This window comes from Malania oleifera, chromosome 2 (assembly GCF_029873635.1).
Source record: "Malania oleifera isolate guangnan ecotype guangnan chromosome 2, ASM2987363v1, whole genome shotgun sequence".
In the NCBI taxonomy this organism is placed as follows: domain Eukaryota; kingdom Viridiplantae; phylum Streptophyta; class Magnoliopsida; order Santalales; family Ximeniaceae; genus Malania; species Malania oleifera.
This window is the reverse complement of record NC_080418.1, coordinates 122,530,805-122,553,692: the sequence shown is the minus strand read 5'-3', so window position 1 is coordinate 122,553,692 and position 22,888 is coordinate 122,530,805. Positions and strand designations below refer to the sequence as shown.

General features: G+C 35.8%; 1 protein-coding gene across 1 annotated transcript; it reads left to right on the top strand.

Annotated features, from left to right (window-relative positions):
• Positions 1-540: 540 nt before the first annotated feature.
• On the top strand, positions 541-15,504 carry LOC131147697 (transcription factor LHW-like). Its single transcript, XM_058097221.1, has 10 exons — positions 541-1,306; positions 2,092-2,313; positions 2,422-2,503; positions 3,204-3,245; positions 3,328-3,387; positions 4,005-5,879; positions 5,978-6,079; positions 6,231-6,371; positions 6,497-6,622; positions 14,959-15,504. Exons 1-10 carry the CDS (start codon positions 1,212-1,214, stop codon positions 15,139-15,141), a joined length of 2,928 nt encoding a protein of 975 aa, XP_057953204.1. The 5' UTR covers positions 541-1,211; the 3' UTR covers positions 15,142-15,504.
• Positions 15,505-22,888: the final 7,384 nt, after the last annotated feature.

The window sequence follows — 22,888 nt, the reverse complement described above, 5'->3', positions numbered from 1 at the left end:
CCCATGTTTATCTCATTGACATAGTGTTAAGCGTACCTTGCGCTACTTAAAGCATACCCTTCATTATGCATGGTTTACACCTTCAACCTTCTTTTAAATCTACATAAATTCCAATTCAACATAATTAATTGAAGCTTGCGAAGGTAACGAAAATGTTGGGGCAGTAAAAGCGGGGAAAAAATGAAAAATGCTATGCTGACGTCATAAATCCAGGTGTCATCTGTAATCGCTTGGACACACCTTTTTTTTGGTCCGACACACAGATGGTAATAAAGACCACCAAAGCCTGCGCCGGCCACTTCCGTAATTAAAAGCAAAAGGAAAGGGTAATGATATCTGACGTCACTGCAACAGTAAACCGCACTACGTGAAAAACATGTCTGACTCTGACTCTCCCCACCCAAAAAACTGAAAACCGACAAAAACAAGACAAGGGCGAGCAGAGCTCAGTGGCAATACCGCAAATTTCCCCAATTTCTGTGTCTCTTTCTAACCGTCCCCTGGCGCTTATCACCGCGGCGCACAGTAGCACCCTCCATATATGATAGAGAAAGCGAGAAAGAGAGAGATAGAGAGAGAGAGATACAGAAGAGAGAGAGTGGAGCTGAAGAAGCAGATCGAACTCACCAACCTCCCGAAACACCAGAGAGAGAGAGAGAGAGAGAGAGAGAGAGAGAGAGAGAGAGAGAGAATCTCAGAGAATCACAGTTCGAGACAGTATTTCCTATAGAAAAGTTTATTTTATTCTTTATTTTGTTTAATTTTCTTGCTTATTTTTCCGTTCGTTTGTTATTTGAATTTTTGATACTAAGCTCAAATGGAGACGATCATGGCGAACTACGAGCTCCAAGCTTGTGGTATTAGTTAGTCTTTTACTTTTTAGGGCTTCGTTTTTGCTTGCTCGCTTGTTGAGCTCTTCGTTGCTCTCTGTAGAGAGTTCATTTTTCTTCTCTCTCTTCACTTTCTCCCCGGAGAATGGGTTGGCGGAGAATGGTTTCTGGAAATTTGGATCCAGAGAGGAAGAGGAGTGGGGGGCTAAGGACGAAGCAGGCGGGGAGAGGGTCGTGCCGTGGGAGTTAGGCTGGAGAGCGGGGTCGCCGGGAAATGTACGATCTCCGGCACTGAGCTGTATTATCTCTGCGTGCATCTATCTTTAAGTTCATCAACGTCTTCGTCTGCTTACGCATCTTTATTTATCGCAAGCCGGAGCTATGGGGTTTCTGTTAAAAGAAGTTCTCAAGACTCTCTGTGGCTCGAATCAGTGGTCTTATGCCGTTTTCTGGAAGATCGGTCACCAAAACCCTAAGTAAGTTCGTGCGAGTACGTTGGAGGTTCCCAATTTCATCAAAGCTTAGGGGGGAAAGCGAAAATGAATCAAATAAAAAGAAAATGTATTTTTGGAGTTTTTAAATTCCTTTTCCGCAGTTTCCCATGTTTCTGTTTTTCCTTTTTTTTTTTTTTTTTACATTTTCTGAGCAACCGGGCAGAGAGAAATTATTATTCTTTAAAAATTTCCCTCTTTTGGCTCGTTATTGGGTTAGGGTTTCTGAGATTGCTTCGTTTCCAAGATATGATTTGACATGCTATGTGACTTTATTGGTAATTGTTACTTTATTTTTGCTCTGTAATCTAGTGTCTGGTTTCTTTTTTTCTTTTTTGGGAATATTATGTTTGTTTGGTTTTGTATTTGAGAATCTTAATAAAAAAGGCAGATTTGTATTAGTTTGATAACCCCATGTAGTTCACTTGTTTTCTGCAGACAATTTGTAATGATTCAGATTCTGTTTTTCTTCTTTAATTCTCCTTGTTTTTATTCCCTTGTCTTTGTAGGAAGAATATTTCTGTTTATTTTTATTTACTCATTTCGAAGAGTTGCTTGCGGCAAATGATTGTAATACTTGTTGTATTTCATGATTACTTGATTTTCTGAAAAAACAGAGATTTTGTCTTCTTGATTGTTTTGGCTTGTGTTGTCTATGCTTAGATTTCAGACTTGTTTCAGCTTCCCTAATGATTTTTGTTTGATACCTTTTAGAAAAAAATATATAATTGTCTTTGTATGACTTTGAGAGCCTGTTTTTAACATGGTAGGTTGTTAATTTGGGAAGAATGTCATTATGAGGTGATACCATGTTCTTTTGCTCCCCTGATCCCTGGATTTGAGAGCTCAAGACTGCCTTTGGAAGAGTGGGAACCATGCTGTGTTGCCGCTGAGACTCATACACCTCGGCCTGGTATTCAAGCAGCAAACAATGTTCACCTACTGGTTGAAAAGATGATGATGAATAATCAGGTTATTGTTGTAGGAGAAGGGTATGACTATTTTCCACTTTCCTTCTTTTTCTGCAAGTTCTGAAGATTGAAATTGGAGTAAATAAGCATATAAGACTGATTTATATATTTAATTTGTTGTTTTTTCAGTATAGTTGGGCGGGCTGTCTTCACTGGAAACCACCAATGGATTCTTTCAGAAAACTACATTACAGATGCCCATTCAAGAGAGGTATATTGTTAGATTACCACTTTACCTAAAAGCTTAAGCTGTTAGGTTGTGAGCCAACAATATATATCAAGTTGTAGCACTCCCCCGCACGTGCAGCCTGACAGCACGTGGAGAGATAAACACATGATAAATAGCACCTATGATAGGAAATGCAATAATTTTTTTTAAATTGCGGACAACAAGACTAGAAACCATGACCTTTTGGTAATCAGCTCTGATATCATGTTAGATTACCACTTTACCTAAAAGTTTAAGCTGTTAGGTTGTGGGTCAACAACGTATATCCAGTTTTAACATATATTGTAAATTTTGTCCTCTGCCCCCAAAGGTTTAAACATAGCAAGTCATATGTTAATGATGATGGGTTACACTGTTGATGCATTGACTCTGTTCATTTAAGGTGTTACTTTCTAAAACTTGTGGAAAAAGTTTGAAATGGAAGTTTCCTAGTAAGTCCAATTGACTTAAGCAGTTATGATTCAATGTCTCCATCGCACAATAACTTGGCCATAACATTGTTAGTTCAATGCGGTCTAGCTGCAGTCTGCTGAATAAATCTGATGAAGTTACAGTATTTGTTATATTAAACTAAGTGATTTGTGTTCTCATTACTGTCATTTGTAAGTTTAATGTATAGTCACATGTAAAGAGGTAGACGCTAGTAGCTAAACTTGGGATTAACTTCTGTGAGCGATTGTAGGTTTTAAACGAGCTACAACATCAATTCTCTGCTGGCATGCAGGTCTGTGGGTGATTGTTTATTTAATTTTTTTCAATGATCTTTATTATGTTCACCTGTTACAGTGCTTATATTTGGTTTGCAGACAGTTGCAGTTATTCCCGTGCTTCCGCATGGTGTTGTTCAACTTGGTTCGTCCTTTGCTGTAAGTTTTTTGTTCACTCCTTTCCAATTAACCAAATTTAAATCATGATTAATGTTGTTCTAACCCAGCCCCACCTTCAAAAAAAAAAAAAAATCAAATAGAAGGCAGAATTGAACAGTTTATTTAGTTGAAGTTACCATGTCTTATTTGAGTAAGTGGCAGTCAAAATTCTCAAGTGGGCGGTAAGCTGGCCCCCCTTGTTTGCATTCTTTTTCCTCTGTTTCCTGAAGTTAGTTGTTCAACCAATTAGTAAACTGTTTCATTCGTTTATTATGGTTATTTATCATGGAAAAAAGCTGAGGTGAGATGTGTTTCTCTGTTGTTGGTATTTGCACTTTTTTTCTCTGGGTGAATGAATGATAATGACCTCCACTATGCCTAGGGAAGTATTGAATTTCAACATTTAGTAGTGTTAGGAGACCTTTCACTTTTGCAATGAATTTTAGCTTATGATTTTGATAGAAGTAATTGTCTATATGAATCATCTTCTAAGTTGTCTTATATTGCTATTAAATAAAATCTTTTAGTGATCTCCATGATAAACTAAAATTCTCTCTGTTTTCTTTTTTTTGGTTTCCAAACCACTGAAAAAATTTGTGTTTGTTGTGCCGTTTCAGATTGTGGAAAATTTGGGCTTTTTGAATGATGTGAAGAGTTTAATTCGACTGGCATCTGTTCCGGATGCTCTTTTATCTGATAACCACAAAATAGTAGAGTCTAACCCAAATATCTCTCTTGGAACCTCTATTTCTATCGAAGCATCTGGAGATTATAAGGTGACAAATTCTGCTCCTTTCATGGGCAACAGCTGCAACCAACGAGGCAACTCATTGCTAGGTTCAAGGCAAGTTCATGGTGGTCAATTTTCTGATTTTTTAATTAGACAGATTCAGGAAAACCATAAGGATGGTTCTGTTCAAACACCTAATCCAACCCAAACTTTGGCTGCTTCTCATGATAGCCACTGCCATTCAAAGAATAAACCTGTAATTAAGCAGAATCATCCTTTCAAAAATAAACTGAAAAATGGAATTCCGGGGGTTGGGGTGATAACTGCGAATCCAGATACATGGTTGGACCAGCAGACTTCTTCATACAATTCAAGGTCTGTAGTTAATAATCAACCTGATGTTGGTCAATCAAGTGCAGATGATAGCGGCCTAAGATTCATGGCACAAGGGATGTTAGATGACGGTGTACGGAATCATGTTAATAACAATCTTAGTACATCAACTAGCTTTATCAAATCTTACCTAAGTGCAGGTAGAGGCATGCTCCCTAATTCCTATGGAAGCTTGGGTACTACCCAGGTGCATGAAGGGAGTGAGTTTATTGATGGTATGAGTAATTATCCAAGACCATTATCTGCTCCGTGTTCTCTTTTGAACCCACATGGATCGACTGATGTTAATTTCTCCTGCACACATTTGGATGGGATTGAGATTCAGAATTCCAATTCAGCCACAACAGAGGTGGTGCATGCATCCAGCATGTCAAATCATTTAACAGCTTGTCACTTACCTTCAGGGGGCTCCAATAGCAGACATCCCTCTGCAGATGAGATGCAAAACCAAATTGAGCTGTCTCCAGGAAAATCACTGGTTCAAAATGATTTATTTCAAGCCTTTAACACCCCTTTGTCCCATGCAGATGATTATAAGATTTTGAATGGGCCCAAACCTGGTCCCCTTCATGAATTCCTAAGCCACAAGAAACAGACTCATGGTGCAAATTCCAGAAGGGATGTTTACAAAAATGCATGTGTCAGTCCTTCAGCAGGGGATGACTTGATTGATGTTTTGGGTGTGGATTTTAAAAAAAAACTACTTAGTGGGGATTGGAATCATATTCCTCATAATGAGACAAATGTAAATACGGGAAATTTAGGCAAGAAAACATGTGCGCCAGTTAATCTGAACTTGAAGGATGCATATTCTGACCCATGTTTAGTTAGTCAGGGAATCTCTGAGAGTGGAATCTTCTCAGGAACTGGTACTGATCATCTTTTAGATGCAGTAGTCTCTAGTGTACACTCTGCTTCTAAGCAGCACTCGGATGATACTATATCTTGCAAGACAACTCTGAAAAAAATTAGTGGCTCCTCTATTCCTAGAACTTCTCCTAGTTATGGCCAGGTTGCTATGTCTAATAATATGCAAGGGGAATTATTTGGCCTTCAGAAGGCCCTGGATAAAGCAGGGGCAGGGGGATCTAATTCCTTTATATCTAGCTGTAGCCAGGATGGTGTGGGAAACAGTTCTCAAACAAATTCCATGTATGGATCTCAGATGAGTTCATGGGTTGAACAGGGTCATAATTTGAAGCGTGATAGTAGTGTTTCAACTGCATATTCTAAGAAGCCTGATGAAGTTAGCAAACCAAATCGCAAGAGGCTTAAACCTGGAGAGAACCCCAGGCCTAGGCCAAAGGATCGACAGATGATTCAAGATCGCGTGAAAGAGCTGAGGGAAATTGTACCAAATGGGGCAAAGGTAACATCATTCCTTTTCCCATTTCTGTTTGTTTTGGCTTAAAAATTTCTATTTCGGAGACTGATGGCTGTCCCTTCTGGCTTGGTATGGTGTAACAGTGCAGCATAGATGCGCTGCTGGAACGAACCATCAAGCATATGCTTTTCTTGCAGAGTGTCACAAAGCATGCAGACAAACTGCAACAAACTGGGGAGTCTGAGGTGTGAATGGCTGCATTTTACTTTGTTATTCATTGGTTTTTTTGAAGTACTTGTATGTAAATAATTTTCTTCTTCTCAGAATGCGATGTCATTAGCTGAAAAATAATTTTCAGAAATGTTTTATTTTTTGGGTGCTTACATGAATTTGCAGATTATTAGCAAGGAAGGTGGACTACTTTTAAAAGACAATTTTGAGGGAGGAGCAACGTGGGCATTTGAAGTTGGCTCGCAGTCCATGGTATGCCCCATTATAGTGGAGGATCTGAATCCACCTCGTCAAATGCTTGTGGAGGTAATAACAGTTATTCTACAATTGCAGCATCTTTATTTTTCATTCTTACTGTTTGTATAAGAAGATTACTTCATTCATTTTTTTGTTTTGTACTTTTGACCCTTCTTTTTAATTGTTTTCGACAGATTCTTTGTGAAGAACGTGGTTTCTTTCTAGAAATAGCTGACATAATTAGAGGATTGGGACTGACAATCCTGAAGGGGGTGATGGAAGTTCGGAATGACAAGATCTGGGCACGGTTTGCAGTAGAGGTAACTGAATCTTCAGTAACATGTTTGCATTGGTTGGCATTTCCAAAGTGTCTTATGCACTTCCTGAAAATTTTGGAGTTGACATGATTCACTACAGTAATGCTTTCATCTAAGCGGCTGAATACAATTTCATAGAATTACACATGCATGCATAGGAGTGGGTTTAGTTGATTAACCAGATGACTTATTTTCTATAATTGTGAGTCATTCACATCCTTCAATATGATATTTATCAATTAGTTGTCCCTTATGGGATATCTTAGTGGTTAAACCTTGAGAGTTCTATGTTGGAGGTCTCAGGCTTTAAATCTGAGGAGAAGGGTTATGGGATGTGGGTTGATGGGCTGCATCCCATTGTGTAGAATGCGGGCCTCCAGTCAATATCATCAATTAGTGGCATTTCCAGGACATACCCATTTTGGAATGGGAATGGGTTCATTTTTTTTTTTTTAAAAGAAGGGCGACACCTTCATTTATTTATAATGGGAATGAGTTCATAGTATAACACTTAATATAATTTTATATTATGTTTTATCTAAATCCACACAAGTCCAAATCCAAGTCCCAAAGTTGTCCATCCTCTCAAAAGCAAGGTTTGCATAATTTTGAAAAAATTCTGTTACAACGATAATTATTAGTTTGCATATATTTACATTTAAAGAATAAACAAACTAATTTTTAAAAAAAAAAAACAAAAAAAAAACTGCCTAATATTTAGTATAAAAATTTGAGAAAAATGGTCTCACACCCACCAAACTGCACCTTGTCGCAAATGTTCTCCTGAATTTATAAAATCAATTCTTGACCCCCCTCAATTTGTTTTGGTTACAAGTGGCCCATTCTATTGGCACAAGACCATTAAATCTAATGGATAGGTGTCATGCATGTACGTATAGTAAATTTCTTAGGCAAACTTGCCTTTACAAATCTAATGCACATTGCATCTGAGTCTAAAAACCACAACCATGTTGAGAATTCCACTTGTGAGTTTGTTCCATATTAAAAAAAATTGAATAGATGATTGGTGCTTTTACACATGGTTGGACCCAAGACTCAATAGATTTAAGCTCTTAGGTCAAGGTGGTGTTCATTCATGTGTATCAAGTCCACCCATGGGCTCCTTCGGTGCTAATAAGTGGTATCAGAGCCGACAGTTCATAAGTTTGGGTGAGCGACTTCGTAAAAGTCGAGACGTGAAGCTAATTCTCTTGACGTACTAACAGTTGGAGGACCAAGTGTGTGATCGAGACCAATAAGGATCATCTAGGCATGGGATGAATCTGAATATGATCAAGACGTGGGAGGTAGGATTGGTTCGGAGGCACGTGGAATGTAATCCGAGGCACTTAAGGTGCTAGTGGTAAGACACACTTGAGCAATTGTTTGGGAATTGGGGTTACTCCCGTAAGGGAGACGGTTTTTATTAAGGGGCAGCAGTTGGAACTCACAAGTGAGGGGAAGATTATTGAGAATTTCACTTGTGAGTTTATCTTACATTGAAAAAAATTGAGTGAATGATGGGTGCTCATACACATGGTTGGGTCAATGACCCAATAGGCTTAAGCTTTTAGGTCAAGTTGGTATTCACCCATGTGTACCAAGTCCACCCATGGGTTCCTCAGGTGCTAACAAACCAACCACAAAGTTAGAAGATATGATTATTGAATGGTCTACTATTCACCAAATAACTTTTTATCAACAAAGTGGATTATATTGAGTATGTGTCAGTCATTACAAGCAAAACCTAGCCAAAATTAAAACATGCCATGTTATAACATACGACCTGCCTACTTAGTACAAAGCACCCAAGACCTATCTATTGAATTAAAAGTAATATCAAAGCCAATCTACCCTTACTACGAAGCTTCCAGTTGAGATGAACCTTGTGTAGGCTTTGGTATTCCACCTAGCTGTTTGCACAAGCTGGGATTTTCTGTCCCAGGAGCAGTTGAACTATACAAGTCTTGCAGAGGATATCTAAAATATCTCATGGAAGAGGATAATAAGGAGCATAGGCTGGGTTTTGGAGTTGTTGCATGAAAGTTTTTCTGATGATGTGGAAGTGAATGTGCTGAGGGAGGAGCGGCACACCAAAACAAGAGTAAGTGTCAAAACAACCATATTAGTTGCAAAGTTAATTTTAAACTTATTCACTATCCTAGTCAATGCTCTTAGCTACCGAACATCAATTGCTCCCTGTGACATATGGGAAATGGGGTGGTTAAGGTGTCACTTTTAGTAGTTTGGAGTACATTTGTAGGAGGAATAGTTTGAGGTCATAAGTGTATTTAACTAAAGTTTTGGAAGAAGATACTTTGATAAATGAGTCCCTGTTCGGGGGATTTGCTACACGTCCATCATAGAATGCCACTTGAACCTTCACAAGTGAGATGTATGCTCTAATGTGGGTCCCAAGAGGTGTGGGTCCCACACAATTTTTATTGATCCAGATGCTAATGGTGCACCTTGAAATTGTTGGTTTACAAATCCTATATGGAGGACTGTCCCACTTTAGTCTTTCTCTTGAACTATCAACTTTCTATTAGGGAACTTTTAAACAAAGTTGATACATCAACAAACACACAAAATTCAACTCTCTAGTTTCAAAAGACATTAGGGCTCTATTTGGAATTTGGAAATTATTGGGAAGAGGAAAATAAAATATGTAGGAATTTACCTTTTCATATTTGGTAAGTGAAAAAGAAAATAAAACGTATACTAATTAAACAAAAAATTTATTTGCATGTCATTGATCTTCAATTTTTCTTAAATTTAGAAATATTTGAACGAATTTAAAAAATTTTTTTTTTATAGTGTTTGATATAGAGGGAAATTACAATGGAGGTTTTCTTTATTTAATTTTCCTAGTGTTGAAAAAATATGCAAGGCTATGTACTATAGACCAATTGTGGTCCGCTCCTTCCTCAGACCCCGCATACGTGGGAGTTTTGTGCACCGGACTGTCCTTTTTTGTTTTTAAGGTAGTTTGTGTTCTTGTTACAAATTTAAACAAGTGCTTGGATAGATCCATGTCGGATTATTTTACAACTCAAATAGTTATGTGCATGTAAGGGTCCTTGCTTTTGTAGATGAAAGTACTGAATTTCTAACACAATTATTCTATAATCCAATAATTTCCTGTTTCCTGAGGATTAATTATTGACGATAATTTGTAGTTGAGTCATGGTATATTGTATAATTTGTGTTAGGAAATTTAATAAAATAAAAATGATACGGATATCTCGTTCTCTTTAAGGAGATTCAAATCCTCTTTGGTTTTCTAGCTTAGTCTACAAATCGGTGCAGCAGAACTCCTCGAGACTTGTCTCCCCTAGGATACAACAGTCCAATTTGAATCGTATAATTCTCTCCAATTCTACACAAATGGAGGAATCCAAAGCTCCACAAAAAAAAAAAAAAAAAAAAATGCCTTTCTTTGCTTGTCAAACCCTCTAGACTTGAAAGAAGGAAGACATGATGAGAATGATGTGAAGAGATTGGTGTGTAGTGTCAATGCCTTAAGGGTCTACTTATAGGCACAAAATGAAATTTCATTCTCCATGCACTTAATAAATAAGATGTATATATATTAAATAGATACACGCTTAATTTTAAGATACATTTGCATAATTAATCTTATGAATTTATGAGATACATGAATGAATGACCTAATTAAATGTAGATGTATAACCCATTACAAGATACATGCTCTTTTTCAAGGTAATAAATAAAATAATAATATTAAAATACACTAACAATTCCCCCATCATTTTAATATTATGTATGTACCATGCACGTAGAGAGTTTAACAATCAAAGATGAATTATTATGCATAATGAAGGTGTGCTTTGCAGTGAACCTTTACTTAGTGAACAATAACCTTTACTCCAGAGCCAATGGTGGTCTCAAACTTGAACTAGGGGTGGCAGAACGGGTTGAAACACAACGGGTGATCCGTCTGTTTAAATTGGGTTTGAGTTTAATACAAGCTGATCCGTTTATAAATGGGTCAACTCGGACCTGACCCGTTTATTAAACGAGTTAGGAGGGTTTGGGTCAAGTCACCCATCGGGTGACCTGTTTATTTGTGTATATATATATACAGTGAAAGCATATGAAACAAACCTAACCCTAATTTCTAACCAGCTGTTGGCTTGTAGCACGGGGCGCACGCCATCCATCACTCCCTACTGACTGCTACCCAGCCAGAATCGCCATTCTCCTACCCCCCTTTCCTTTTCTCCCTCATACTATCTCTCTCTCTCTCTCTCTCTCTCTCTCTCTCTCTCTCTCTCTCTCTCTCCTTTGATCAAAACCAAAACTATAGATAAGGGGAGAGACAAGGTGATTAGGTGAACAAAGGAACAACACGAATAATGAAGCAGAGCTCATTTGAAGCAACTCCATAATCGTCCTAATCTATATCTGACCAATCGTAGCCTTCCATCTCTGCCCCTTCCTCCTCATCGTCACCGTTTGTGTTAGTCACAATGAAGCGCAATCTGGGTCGTCAATTTCATCGTTGGTTCCTGGGGGTCCGGTTTTGGATGTTTTGATTGTGAATGTGTCGGGAAAATACCTCCTTTGCTTTACCCCTGCAGCAATATGCAAAATCCCTCTGTACTACCATTTGCTTATATAATTTACTTCATATTCTCTCTCTCTCTCTCTCTCTCTCTCTCTCTGTTAATTTTTTAATCTGACATCTCAACTCTCAAATGTACATAGGCGGGGAGAGGATTGTGTACCTTATTGCTTTCACGTTGGCTTTTCTCCTCATGGGTCACCCGAGGTTCTTTTATATCCTCCTCACAAGCAGAAGCATCAAACAGGCATAACTGCCTGATGCTTAAAAAAAAATAATAATATGGAGTGTTTTTTTTTTTTTAAAGTCATAAGAAATGTTTAAAATTTTTTTAAATAAATAAATTATATATTTTATAAATGGGTGACCCGTTTATTAAACGACAGGTTTAGGTTTACATAGTAGTGACTGTTAATAAATGGGTCAACTCGAATCTGAACCCGTTTAATCCCGACCCATTTATGGCCCGTTCGAACCTAGCTTGTTAACCCATTTTGCCACCCTTAACTTGAATTATGACCGTTTAAAGGAAATGAAGTATTATTGCTAACACACAATTATTCAAGTGTCGACATGAGCTTTAACAGTTAGCACGTTTTGACCTTGTGCTAATCCTGGTTTCATGAGCATATTTGAGAATAAGCCCAATTCTCATAAAGAGCAGGCCTACTCTCATGCTCACATATATTTGAGAATAAGCCCAATTCTTTTAGAGAGCAGACCCACTCTCGTGCTCACATAGGTGAAATTTGTCAAGGGTGCTCCTGTAACTCTAACACCCCACTTATAGGAGACACATATTATCATTAAGAGTTTTAAAAAACTCAACGTCCTCTGTTATAGGATAAAAGCACTTACATCGTAGGTATGAGTTTAAAAATAATAGTGTATTTCTTACGACTACCATATGATTCGTTCTTCCTATTGAACCAATTTATAGGATCTCTGATCCTTGGGTTGGGTATCCTCATACGTGGTTCATGATTTTATGGGATTTAATCATATCCGTCTCCATGTTTTCCAGACCTTATCTCTTGCTAAGGAATTCCTTAGTTAATGGATATGCAAGATTCTTAGAGGATTTTATATGACTCACATTAATGATGCCACTACTCATATATGATCTCACAATATTGTGTTTTCTTCTTATGAGTCTAGATTTGCCGTTATAATAATGATTATTCACTTTAGCCATTGCAGTAGTACTATCGCAATTAATTAGGATAGGTGGTATTGGTTTTTCCCAAAATGGAATTTCATACAACCTTATCTCTCAACCAACTTGCTTCCTCACTAGCTAATGCTAAAGCAATAAACTTAGCTTTCATAGTTGAGTTAACAATCATTGTTTTTTTTAGATTTACAGCAAATAGCACCACCACCTAAAGTAAAAATATAAACAGTGGTAGTGAGAATCACTTGACAAAGTATTGTAATCAACATCACAAAAACGTTCAGGTACAGCAGGATACTTAGTAAAATCAAGTCATAATTTTTGGTACCAACTAAATATTTTATTACACGATCAAGAGCATTCCACTGTTCTCTACCTAGCTTGCCAAAAATGCTACTATATGTTCCTACTACATATGCAATGTCAGTTCTAGTTAAATTAGTTGCATATCTCAGACTACTATTAACGCTATTATATTTCTTTTGATTAACCGCTTTGTTTTCATTCTCAATAGGAAAAAGCGATAACTAGGATCAAAGAAGTAGAAACATGCTTGCACTAATTATAGTTATATTTATTCAAAATTTTTTCAATATAATGCAATTGATCAAGAAATATGCCATTGCATATTCTTGTAATTTTCATGCCTAAAATAACATTAGCCTCACTTAAATCGTTCATCTCAAAATGTTTTTTTTTTTTGTTTTTTTGTTTTTTTTTAGCATAGTTTTGAGTTCTTTAAAAGGAGTGGACACCTTGAACCAAGATTTATCATAATAGACATGCCTATTAGCACTTGAGTTTGCCCACCACCCCTCAATACAATGGACTATATTTATATCAGTAAACATCGCCACAAATCGTTTCTCAACTATATTAGTTTGAGGAATAGGTTCACGTTTTCGAAATTTGCAAATTCGAGCAATATGTCCACTTTTGCCACAAACATAACAAACAACATTGTTGTTTTGCTTGTTTTGATTGTAAGGGGTCCTCATTTTCAATTCTTTTGATTAGGGCTGTCCTTATTCATTTTGCGAGATCTACTATTATTTTTCATATTTCTCTTCTTTGGCTTTAATTAAGGGTTTTTAGGAAAAAGAACTTTGGGCAAAGTATTATGTTCAAAAGCAATTAAATTTATCTTTGTGGTATTACTGTTCTTGGTATTACCATTTTCTTGTATAATTGCATCTTGCCCTCTTGCCTCCTTGGTATCATTCTTATTCTGCAAAGCCTTCCAGATTTTCTTTGCAGAGGAGTAAGTAGTATCATAATATATAATCATAAAAATGATTGAGTAGACAATTTAAAATGTAATATTGACATTTATACTCAAACTTTTTGTATTGTTCCAAATTTTGCGGTGATCGACCAACTCATCTTCATTCATTTTTCCGGTATAAATTTTTTTGGATTCTTCTAACATAAGCAACTTTGAGGAGACTAAGGTAGAAGAGTACCTTGCCTTTCTATCTCTTGAAGTGGGCTCCTTTAAATCGAAAATGCTTGTTGAAATCTCTAATATTTTCATTCTATTTTTCAACTGTAGGTTCAATATTTTAATTCTCCTTAAAATTGTTAGGAAATTTAATAAAATAAAAATAGTAAAACTTAAATATAAATAAAAATACAAATATAAACAAGATTCACAAATAGGCCAAGATACAGATATCTCGCTTTCTTTAAGAAGATTCAAGTCCTCTGAGGGTTTTTTTAGCTTAGTCCACAAACTGGTGCAGCATAACTCCTCGAGATTTGTCTCCCTTAGGATACAACAGCCCAATATGAATTGTATAACTCTCTAATTCTGCACAAATGGAGGAGTTCAAAGCTCCACAAAATAACACCTTTCTTTACTTGTCAAACTCTCTAGACTCGAAAGAAGGATGACATGATGAGAATGATGTGAAGAGATTGGTGTGTAGTGTCAATGCCTCAAGGGTCTATTTATAGGTACAAAATGACTTTTCATTCTCCATGTATTTAATAAATAAGATGCATATACATTAAATAGGTACACACCTAATTTTAAGATACACTCGCATAATTGATCTTATGAATTTATGAGATACATGAATGAATGACCTAATTAAATGTAGATACGTAACTCATTCCAAGATACATGCTCTTTTCCAAGATAGTTAAAAATTAGGCGCTTAGAAGCAAACTTAGAATACATGCCTTAGATATATACTTAGTTGATTTCAAAACGCAGGTATTCAAATCGGACGTACAAGGTTCAAATTGATTAGGGTCAGTACTGACACACACGCACGCACGCACACACGCCCGCGCCCGCATTCACACACGAACATTTACATGCACATGCACATGATATCCTGGAAAATAAAGCAAATAAATGGACTAGTACATATGTTTTCTGATTCAGCGGCTTTGTGTATCCTAGTGGGATTGTTCTTAAGATTGTTACAGTTATTTAATAGTTGTGCAAACTAGTCCAACATGCAATCCAAATGGTTTGCTTGCTCCTCTACTGGAAAAACACTGCTGCTGTTTATTTGGGTGAAGCTTCTATATCTGTACTTTGTCATTCATTTTCAGTTGACCCTACAGGCAAACAGGGATGTTACGAGGGTGGAAATATTTATTTCACTTGTTCGCCTTCTGGATCAAACTGTGAAGAGCAGTCCATTATCAGCCAATGGTATTGTTGATAACGAGAATATGATGGTGCACCACTCTTTCCACCAAGCTGTCTCTATTCCTGCAACTGGTAGGACCAGTAGTTTTCAGTGAGCAACCTGCGATTTTAATTTTCTTGGTCTGGGTAATGTTGAGAGCGAGCTAAATTTTTGCTTGCCATGACTAACATGGATTCCGGACTCTATTTTTTCAGGTGGTTCTAACTCTTTTTTGTTTTTTTTGACTGAATTTTGGTCTGCAAAAGTGGAAACTAGAACTGTTATCACTTTGTAGTGGGGGATATTAGTATGTTCAGTTTGTTAGGAAAATGCTCATCGATCAGGAGCTTAGTGCTATTGGAGATGAATTTCTGAGTGTTTTGTAAAATCGCGTTCTGAGATTTGAGTAAATGTTGAAATAGGTACCCCATTCAAGCATATAAAGAAATGTGATTGGGCTGTCCCTTTTTTACATGCACCTACTTGATTTAGACTCTTTTAAATGCTTGCCAAAATAGATATCACCGAGTTGAAATTTCTTGCTACGAGACTGAAAGCTTTAAAAATTTTAAGTCAAATATAATAGCCACTGTAAGGTTATACAACAAGATATATATAGAAATGTCGGTAATTATTTTTTGATCAAACAACTTTTAATCTAAATGAAAATGCAAAAGTCAAGGAAAAATAAAGAGAAGCATAATTTTTTCATTGGGCCGTTGGGACCTTTGTTTTTTGGTTTTGTTTTGGCACCCCCTAGGCGGCTGGCTGACCTAATCAATATTTAAAATTTTGAATTGTTTGCACGTCATTGGCTAAGGATTTTAGGCTCATTAAGGATTTTAGGCTCAACTTTGGAACAATGATGGTTGATAGTTGACAATGATAGTTGATAGTTGATAGTTGGTGGTTATTAATAGTTATTTTTAAATTTAAAATTCAAAAATTTAAACTTAAAAATGAGTTTCACTCCTTTCTATAGAAAAGGTCTCTAAAAGGACTCTTTAGGAGTGTGAATCGAAGTGAGGACTTTCTACTTGATGTACGAAAGTTCATTTTTTTAAGAGGTCATTGTCTAACCTTTATTTCGTTTATTTTCATACATTTGATTGATTTTGGCATAATGAAGCATGTTTATATTCCTTTGATTGTTATGATTTATGTTTCATGATTTTTTGGCTATCCTATATAAAAATTGTATGTTAGGGGTAGTGGAACATGGTTTTATTACAATTATATATATATATATATATATATATATATATATATATATATATATAAAATATGTCAGAATATCAAAATTGTTAACATCGGAGGAGTTCGTAGGTGTGCTTGATAAATATGGGTGAGCACTAACTTGACCCAAAAGTTTAAGTTTATTTGGTTTTGGGCTACACCATGTATATAAGTACCGATCAAATACTTACTTTCTCCAATATGGGACGAACTTTACAAGTGAAATTCTCAACAATCTCTCTCTCACTTGTCAGTTCTAACTTCTCCCCCTCACTTGTCAGTTCTAACTGCTCCCCCTTAAACAAAAGTCATCTTCTCCCTCATGGGACAAATTCTCCAACAGTTTGCTCAAGTGGGTCGTCTTACGTGTCTCGGATTGTATTCCAAATGGCGCCTCCAAACCAATCCTACCTCCCACGACTTGACCCAATTTAGATCCATTTTGACAGCTTAGATGATTCTTCATAGCCTCGGTCACATACTGCCACATCAGAGTTATGGATTGTCGGCTTTGATACCACTTGTTAACATCAGAGGAGTCCATAGGTGTGCTTCATATACATGGTTGAGCACCAATTTGACCCAAAAGCTTAAGCATATTGGGTCTTGGACTACATCATGTAAGCACCCACCAAATACTCACTTTTTCCAATGTGGGATGAACTTCACAAGTGAAATTCTCAACAATCTCTCACCTCACTTGTGAGTTCCAACTGTTCTCCCTTGAATGGAAGTCATCTTCTCCCTCATTAGACAAATTCTCAAACAGTTTGTTCAAGTGAGTCGTTTTACGTGTCTCGGATTGTATTCCAAATAGCGTCTCCAAACCAATCCTACCTCCCACATCTTGACCCAATTTGGATCCATCTTGACAACTTAGATGATCCTTCTTAGCCTCGATCACACACTCCCACACCAAGAGTTATGAACTGTCAGCTCTGATACGACTTGTTAGCACTGGAGGAGTCTAAAGGTGTGCTTCATACACATGGGTGAGTACCAACTTGATCCAAAAGGTTAAGTCTATTGGGTCTTGGGCTACACCATGTGATTAAGCACCCATTAAATACTCACTTTTTTCAATGTGGGACGAACTTCACAAGTGGAATTCTCAACAAATATTGAGTGTTTATATGGAAATGCATGTTCAAGCAGTCAACCAACCTTTACAATGATCGACAACCAAATCCCAAGAGTGTTACTTTTTGCACACTATCTTAAATCTCTTTAGGATTTAAGAATTTTAGCGTCTCTAGACATGGTAGATCACATTTGATTAATGTTGATTGATTATTAGAATTTTCATGGTTTCTCTAAAACAAATCAAATTTTCACCAAAGCAATTGGATTTGCATGAGTTTTCATTAAAAAAATAAAGTCTATGTTTTTGCAAAATTTTCAAGTTATTTGGAGTCATACATCCATGAAGTGGTATTTGGATGTTCTCCAATCTTTTTAAAATTATGCCAATGTGTTAGCTTTGGTGCAATCCCAAAAGGGGGGGAGGGGGTGAATTGATATTTAAAAATTTTATCCCCAAGGACAATCCGCTAATAGCAGTATTACATAAGTCTAATGTCAATCTAATGCATGTAAAATAAATCAATGTAAATATACAACGGAATTTAAACTACAATAAAAATTTAACCAAACATGCACAATAAAGCAGTAAAGGAGACGACACGAGAAATGTTATCGAGGTTCGACAAACTGCCTACGTCCCCGCCTTGGCTAGCAAGCACAAAGATTACCACTATAGGCTCACTTAATGGGTGGAATGACACCTAAACAATGAGGTCAATTAGCACAGGACTGAGCTCAACCTTTACACCAGGTCAATTAACATAAGGCTGACCTTAACCTTTAACAACCAATCCTTACTGGGTTAAATTACCGCTCTCTCAGGTCACGCCTAGAATACAATAGATTTCTCAATAAAATTTTGCGTACAACAAATATGCTTCTCAACTAAGCAGATTATGTACCAATGTAATCAATACACCATCGAATGATATGACAAGATAAGCTCAATGTGATCTTAGTATCTATTCTCAAAGTTTTATGCAAATAATGCAATCAGTATGTGAGAGTGTAAGTAATAAGATTTTTGTGTCAAAATAATATTTTCAATCATAGCACAGCAACAAAGATCACAAGTATGCTTCAAATATCTTAACAAAAATTTTGTGTCAATATAAACCACAAGAGATATTTAAAAATGATTTGTAAAAATTATTTAATCTTTGTGTCAAGATGATGATATCAAGCAAACGATATAACAACAAAGATTTTTCAGCACTCTAGCATATATCTTAAAATATATTTCTCAAAGACAAGCACAAGAGATACTTTTGAAAATGATGTATAATATATTTTTAGCAATCAAAATCCAATATGAACTCATTGAGTATTACAATGACAATGCAAAACTCGAAGGCTCAATGAAGTATTCTTAAGTAAGACTTATTAACAAAGTCTCATAAGGAAATTTGAAGCTTTGCTCTCTAATAAAATAACCTTAATTAATCAATAATAAGAGAGAACTTAAGCATTTGAGATGAACATTCAAGCACACTTATAAAGAGATTTGAGCAATAAAATCGAGTAAGAATGAGTGTAAGAGACTTAAAAATGGAAGTAGGATTTTCTAAATTTCAGAGGATTTTTGCTAATTAAGATTACTAATCCTTGACTAATTTTTGTAAATGAGGGGGTATATATAGAATTCCCCAAAATTATAACTGTTCAGGACATATTAGTTATTTTAGGAAAAGTTTAAGTGAGGTTAGTAAAAATAAAAACGTTTTTAACCTCGATGAAATTCGCCAACCCGAGAGCAACGGTCGACCGAACTTAAGGTTCAGTTGACCAAATGGCTAGGTTCGGTCGACCGGGAGAAATTTGAACTAGAAGGTTGGTCGATCGGACTTGAGGGGTTCAAGGGCAATTTTCCAAATCCGTGTGGTTCGGTCGACCGAGCGATTGACATTTCTCACGTGGGGGTTCGGTTGACCAATATGTTGCCCATATAATCTTGGTCGATTGATCGAACGGTCAAATTGTTGACCTTGGCAGGTTCGATTGACCAGGCTTGCCTATATATATATATATATATCTGGTCGGTCAACCGAGTGGTTAACATGTTGACCCGGTTGGGGTTCGGTTGACCGAGGAACTCAGTGTAACTAAGTTCGGTCGACCGAACATGCCATTCTTGAGCATTTTAGTCTTATTCCACTTATAATGTTGTCCTTATACATATGATGATTAATTTTAAGTCAATAGAGAACATTTTCATGTATAATAGTGTCCTATGGCCAGTCTAAGGTCTTTGAGAGCCGATCAAAAAAATTCGGCGTCGATCGATCGAATTCCCTAAGGTCCATTTATGGTCTTGAGTTTATTTATCCTACCATGCAGGTAAGATATTAATTATTACAAACTATGTTCTTATGTTACTATTACAAACTCAAAATGATAAATATAAATTACAATAAACAAATATGTCGGGGTCTTCATTTTTCTTCAAGTTGTCGCATGCCATCAATATAATCCAACTAGTATGATCATGAACACAAACTTGAAAGCCATCAAATACAAAGAATATTTGTCATTATCAAAATTGAGTATGATCCAAAGGGTCAATACAATGTAAATTTGTGATTCTCTTTTAAAAAATCTACATTTTTTAGAATATGATTTATGATTATACAAAAAATATCTTTTAAAAAATTTAACTTTTTTAATGAATCATTCATGATGTAAGCGTTGAATGGATTAAATTTAAAAAAAATAATAATAATTTAAGAGATTTTAACTTAAGTTTATAATTTTCCTCCCAAAGAAATCAAAATCATAAAAATTCAAGTACTTTTGTTTTTTTTTTTTTTTTTTTTGTTTTTTTTAATAAAATAACCTAAAAACTGTTTTTAAAATTGGATTAAAAGGTTTGCTGGAAACTACATATGACTTGAATTTTTTTTTTTTTTTTTTCCGATGATAGGTTGACAATCTATTTGTAGATCTAGTCATGTGAAACAAAAAAACACAAATCTATTTTTTCTTTTCTTCTTCAATGATTGTTATTTATATGAATTTGTATACTCGGCTTGATTAGACACTCAATTAGTGGGATTCTTAGGAAGTTCAGACATTTGCATAAGCTCTACGAAAACTTTTTCAAAAGGATTTAAGGGTTGAATACTTTTCTAAAATGAACAACATAAGAAAAGGAAAAAAGAAGAGGTGGGTTGACGGGTCTCTACAAGTTGTCAACCACCTGGTTTTCAAATATTTTCCAAAAATTCAAATGTTTGCTTTTAGAAATTATTTTTTTAAAAAAAGGGAGATGCACACCCACCCACCCACACACGCGCACACACACACAATGAGACAGCAAGTATGGTAACCATTCAAAACAATGGGTGTTTTAGGGTGTTAGTGTTTTGAATTCTAATTAAAAAGAATTTGAAATATTCTCTCTCCTATTCATGAATGCACTCTTAAAATTAATCTCTTTTCAAAGGTTTTCCTTTATTTTTTCTTTTCAAAATTAAAATAAAGTGGTGACTCCATTTTCTAAAATAAAAAACATATGAAGTTAGATAGCCAAAAGTTTGATTTTTTTTATTTGTTTGATTTTAAAATGGTCACCAAATATTGACAATACGATGTTGATAACATGTAACCAAAAATTTTACGAGGACCTAATTTTCACCATCATAATTGACTCTTGAGATGCTTAAAACAATATTTTTCTCAATGGGTTTGATTGCAATGGTTAAGACATTCATATGAAACGCAAAGCTCGGGGGCATGAAGATTTAGCATAAATTTCATATACACTAAAAGGATTATCATAACAAAGAACTCCTATAAAACCATAATTTAATCCATGAAGAAAAATCATATAATGATTAATGGAAAAGGATGAAAGAATTAAAATTAGTAGTCATCTTGTCATAAAAATTCCGACATAGGTTTTTTAAATCTCATAAACAAAATGAAAGCTTATGGCAGATTGAAGATAGTAAGTGGTGGGGTGTCATGACCAACAAAATATGGGAATCACTTGAGACAATGGTTGTACATAAATAAATATACTATGGTAGGAAAGAAATTGTCCACTCTTTAGTATGACCCTTTGTTGAAATTAGTGTAATCCCAAGAGGGGGGGGGGGGGGTGAATTGGATTTTAAAAACTTTTTGGTTAATTTAAACATGTCGTCGATTCTCATCCAATGTACACACGTGTATGTAAAATAATTAAACTCTGAGTTCAAACGTATGCATGCAAATAATTGTAACCGTGAATAAACAAACATACACATACAGAAATTTAAGTGCGGAAATATAAATGAGATAGAGAGAGAGTGACACACAAATTTGTTATCGAGGTTCGGTCAAACCAGCTTATGTCCCTCCTTGGGCATACCCCCAAGGATTTCACTAACCCTGCTCACTTAGAAGTAGAGCAAAAACTGTTTACAATGTCCTTCCGGGGCGGACATTCCCCAGCTCACTTTTCGGGTGGAGCTAACACCTTGCACACTTTCTCAGGATGGTGCATCTCCTAGTTCTCCTAATCGGATCTGAACCAATCCAGTGCTCTCCTAACTAGGTATGAGAAAATCCAGAACTATTCACAGGGTTAGTCTCCCTCTTCCAACCACATGTGAGGAATACAATAAATATTCAATAAAATTTGTGTATAAAGACAATGCTTCTATGCTAAGTAGATGATGTACAACAGTATAACTCAATGCATATGCTCTAATATGATATGAGTTATGCTCAGTAGAGAAGGGTGTTTTTCAAAACAAATATTCCAATCTTTGAAGAAAGATATATATAATATATATATGATAAAATGCTTCAAATATTTGAACCCTTAGTAAAATATTCTCCTAAAAATATTTTTCAAATACAAACCGGAGAACCTAGGGTTTTTGGTCTTAATGATATTTTTGCAAAAAGTAAAATGTGTGATCTTTGATATTGAGGGAAATATGCAATACATGCTTCAAAGATCAAAGTAAAATAAATATTTCTGCAACAAAGATTAACAATAAAAAGTATTTGGAGAAATTAGGATTTATGCTTAAAAGTTGTTTTTGCAATAAACGTAATCAAAATGAATGCCTAAATAAAATACTCTCTTAAAAATGTTTCAAGGAAAGAATCAAAGAGAGTTTGGAGAGTGTAAACATTTACCCCAAAAATGATTTTACAATAAAAATATGAGTGGGAGGAACTTTGATTAAGAAAATAATTTTGAGAGAAAAATTGGTTAATCAAAGTTTCTAATTAAACAAATAAAAGGGGTATTTATAGTTTTTCTCAAAAAATATGACTGTTGGGACACACTGGGTATTATTAGATTTATTTAATTAAATTTTTTCCCAGTTAGCGCAGTTAATTATTGGCAACCTGAGAGTTTCGGTCGCCCAATCTTTAGGGTCCTTCGCCTGAACAGACACAAAGAGAAAAGTGAATTTTTCAGGTTTGATTGACCGTGGGAAATGATCGGTCGGTTGAGCCAGGCGATTTTCCAAACCTTCATGGTTTTTGTCGCCTGGTCCATGGTTCGGGTTGTCGAACTTCACTATTCAGTTGCCTGTGCCTAA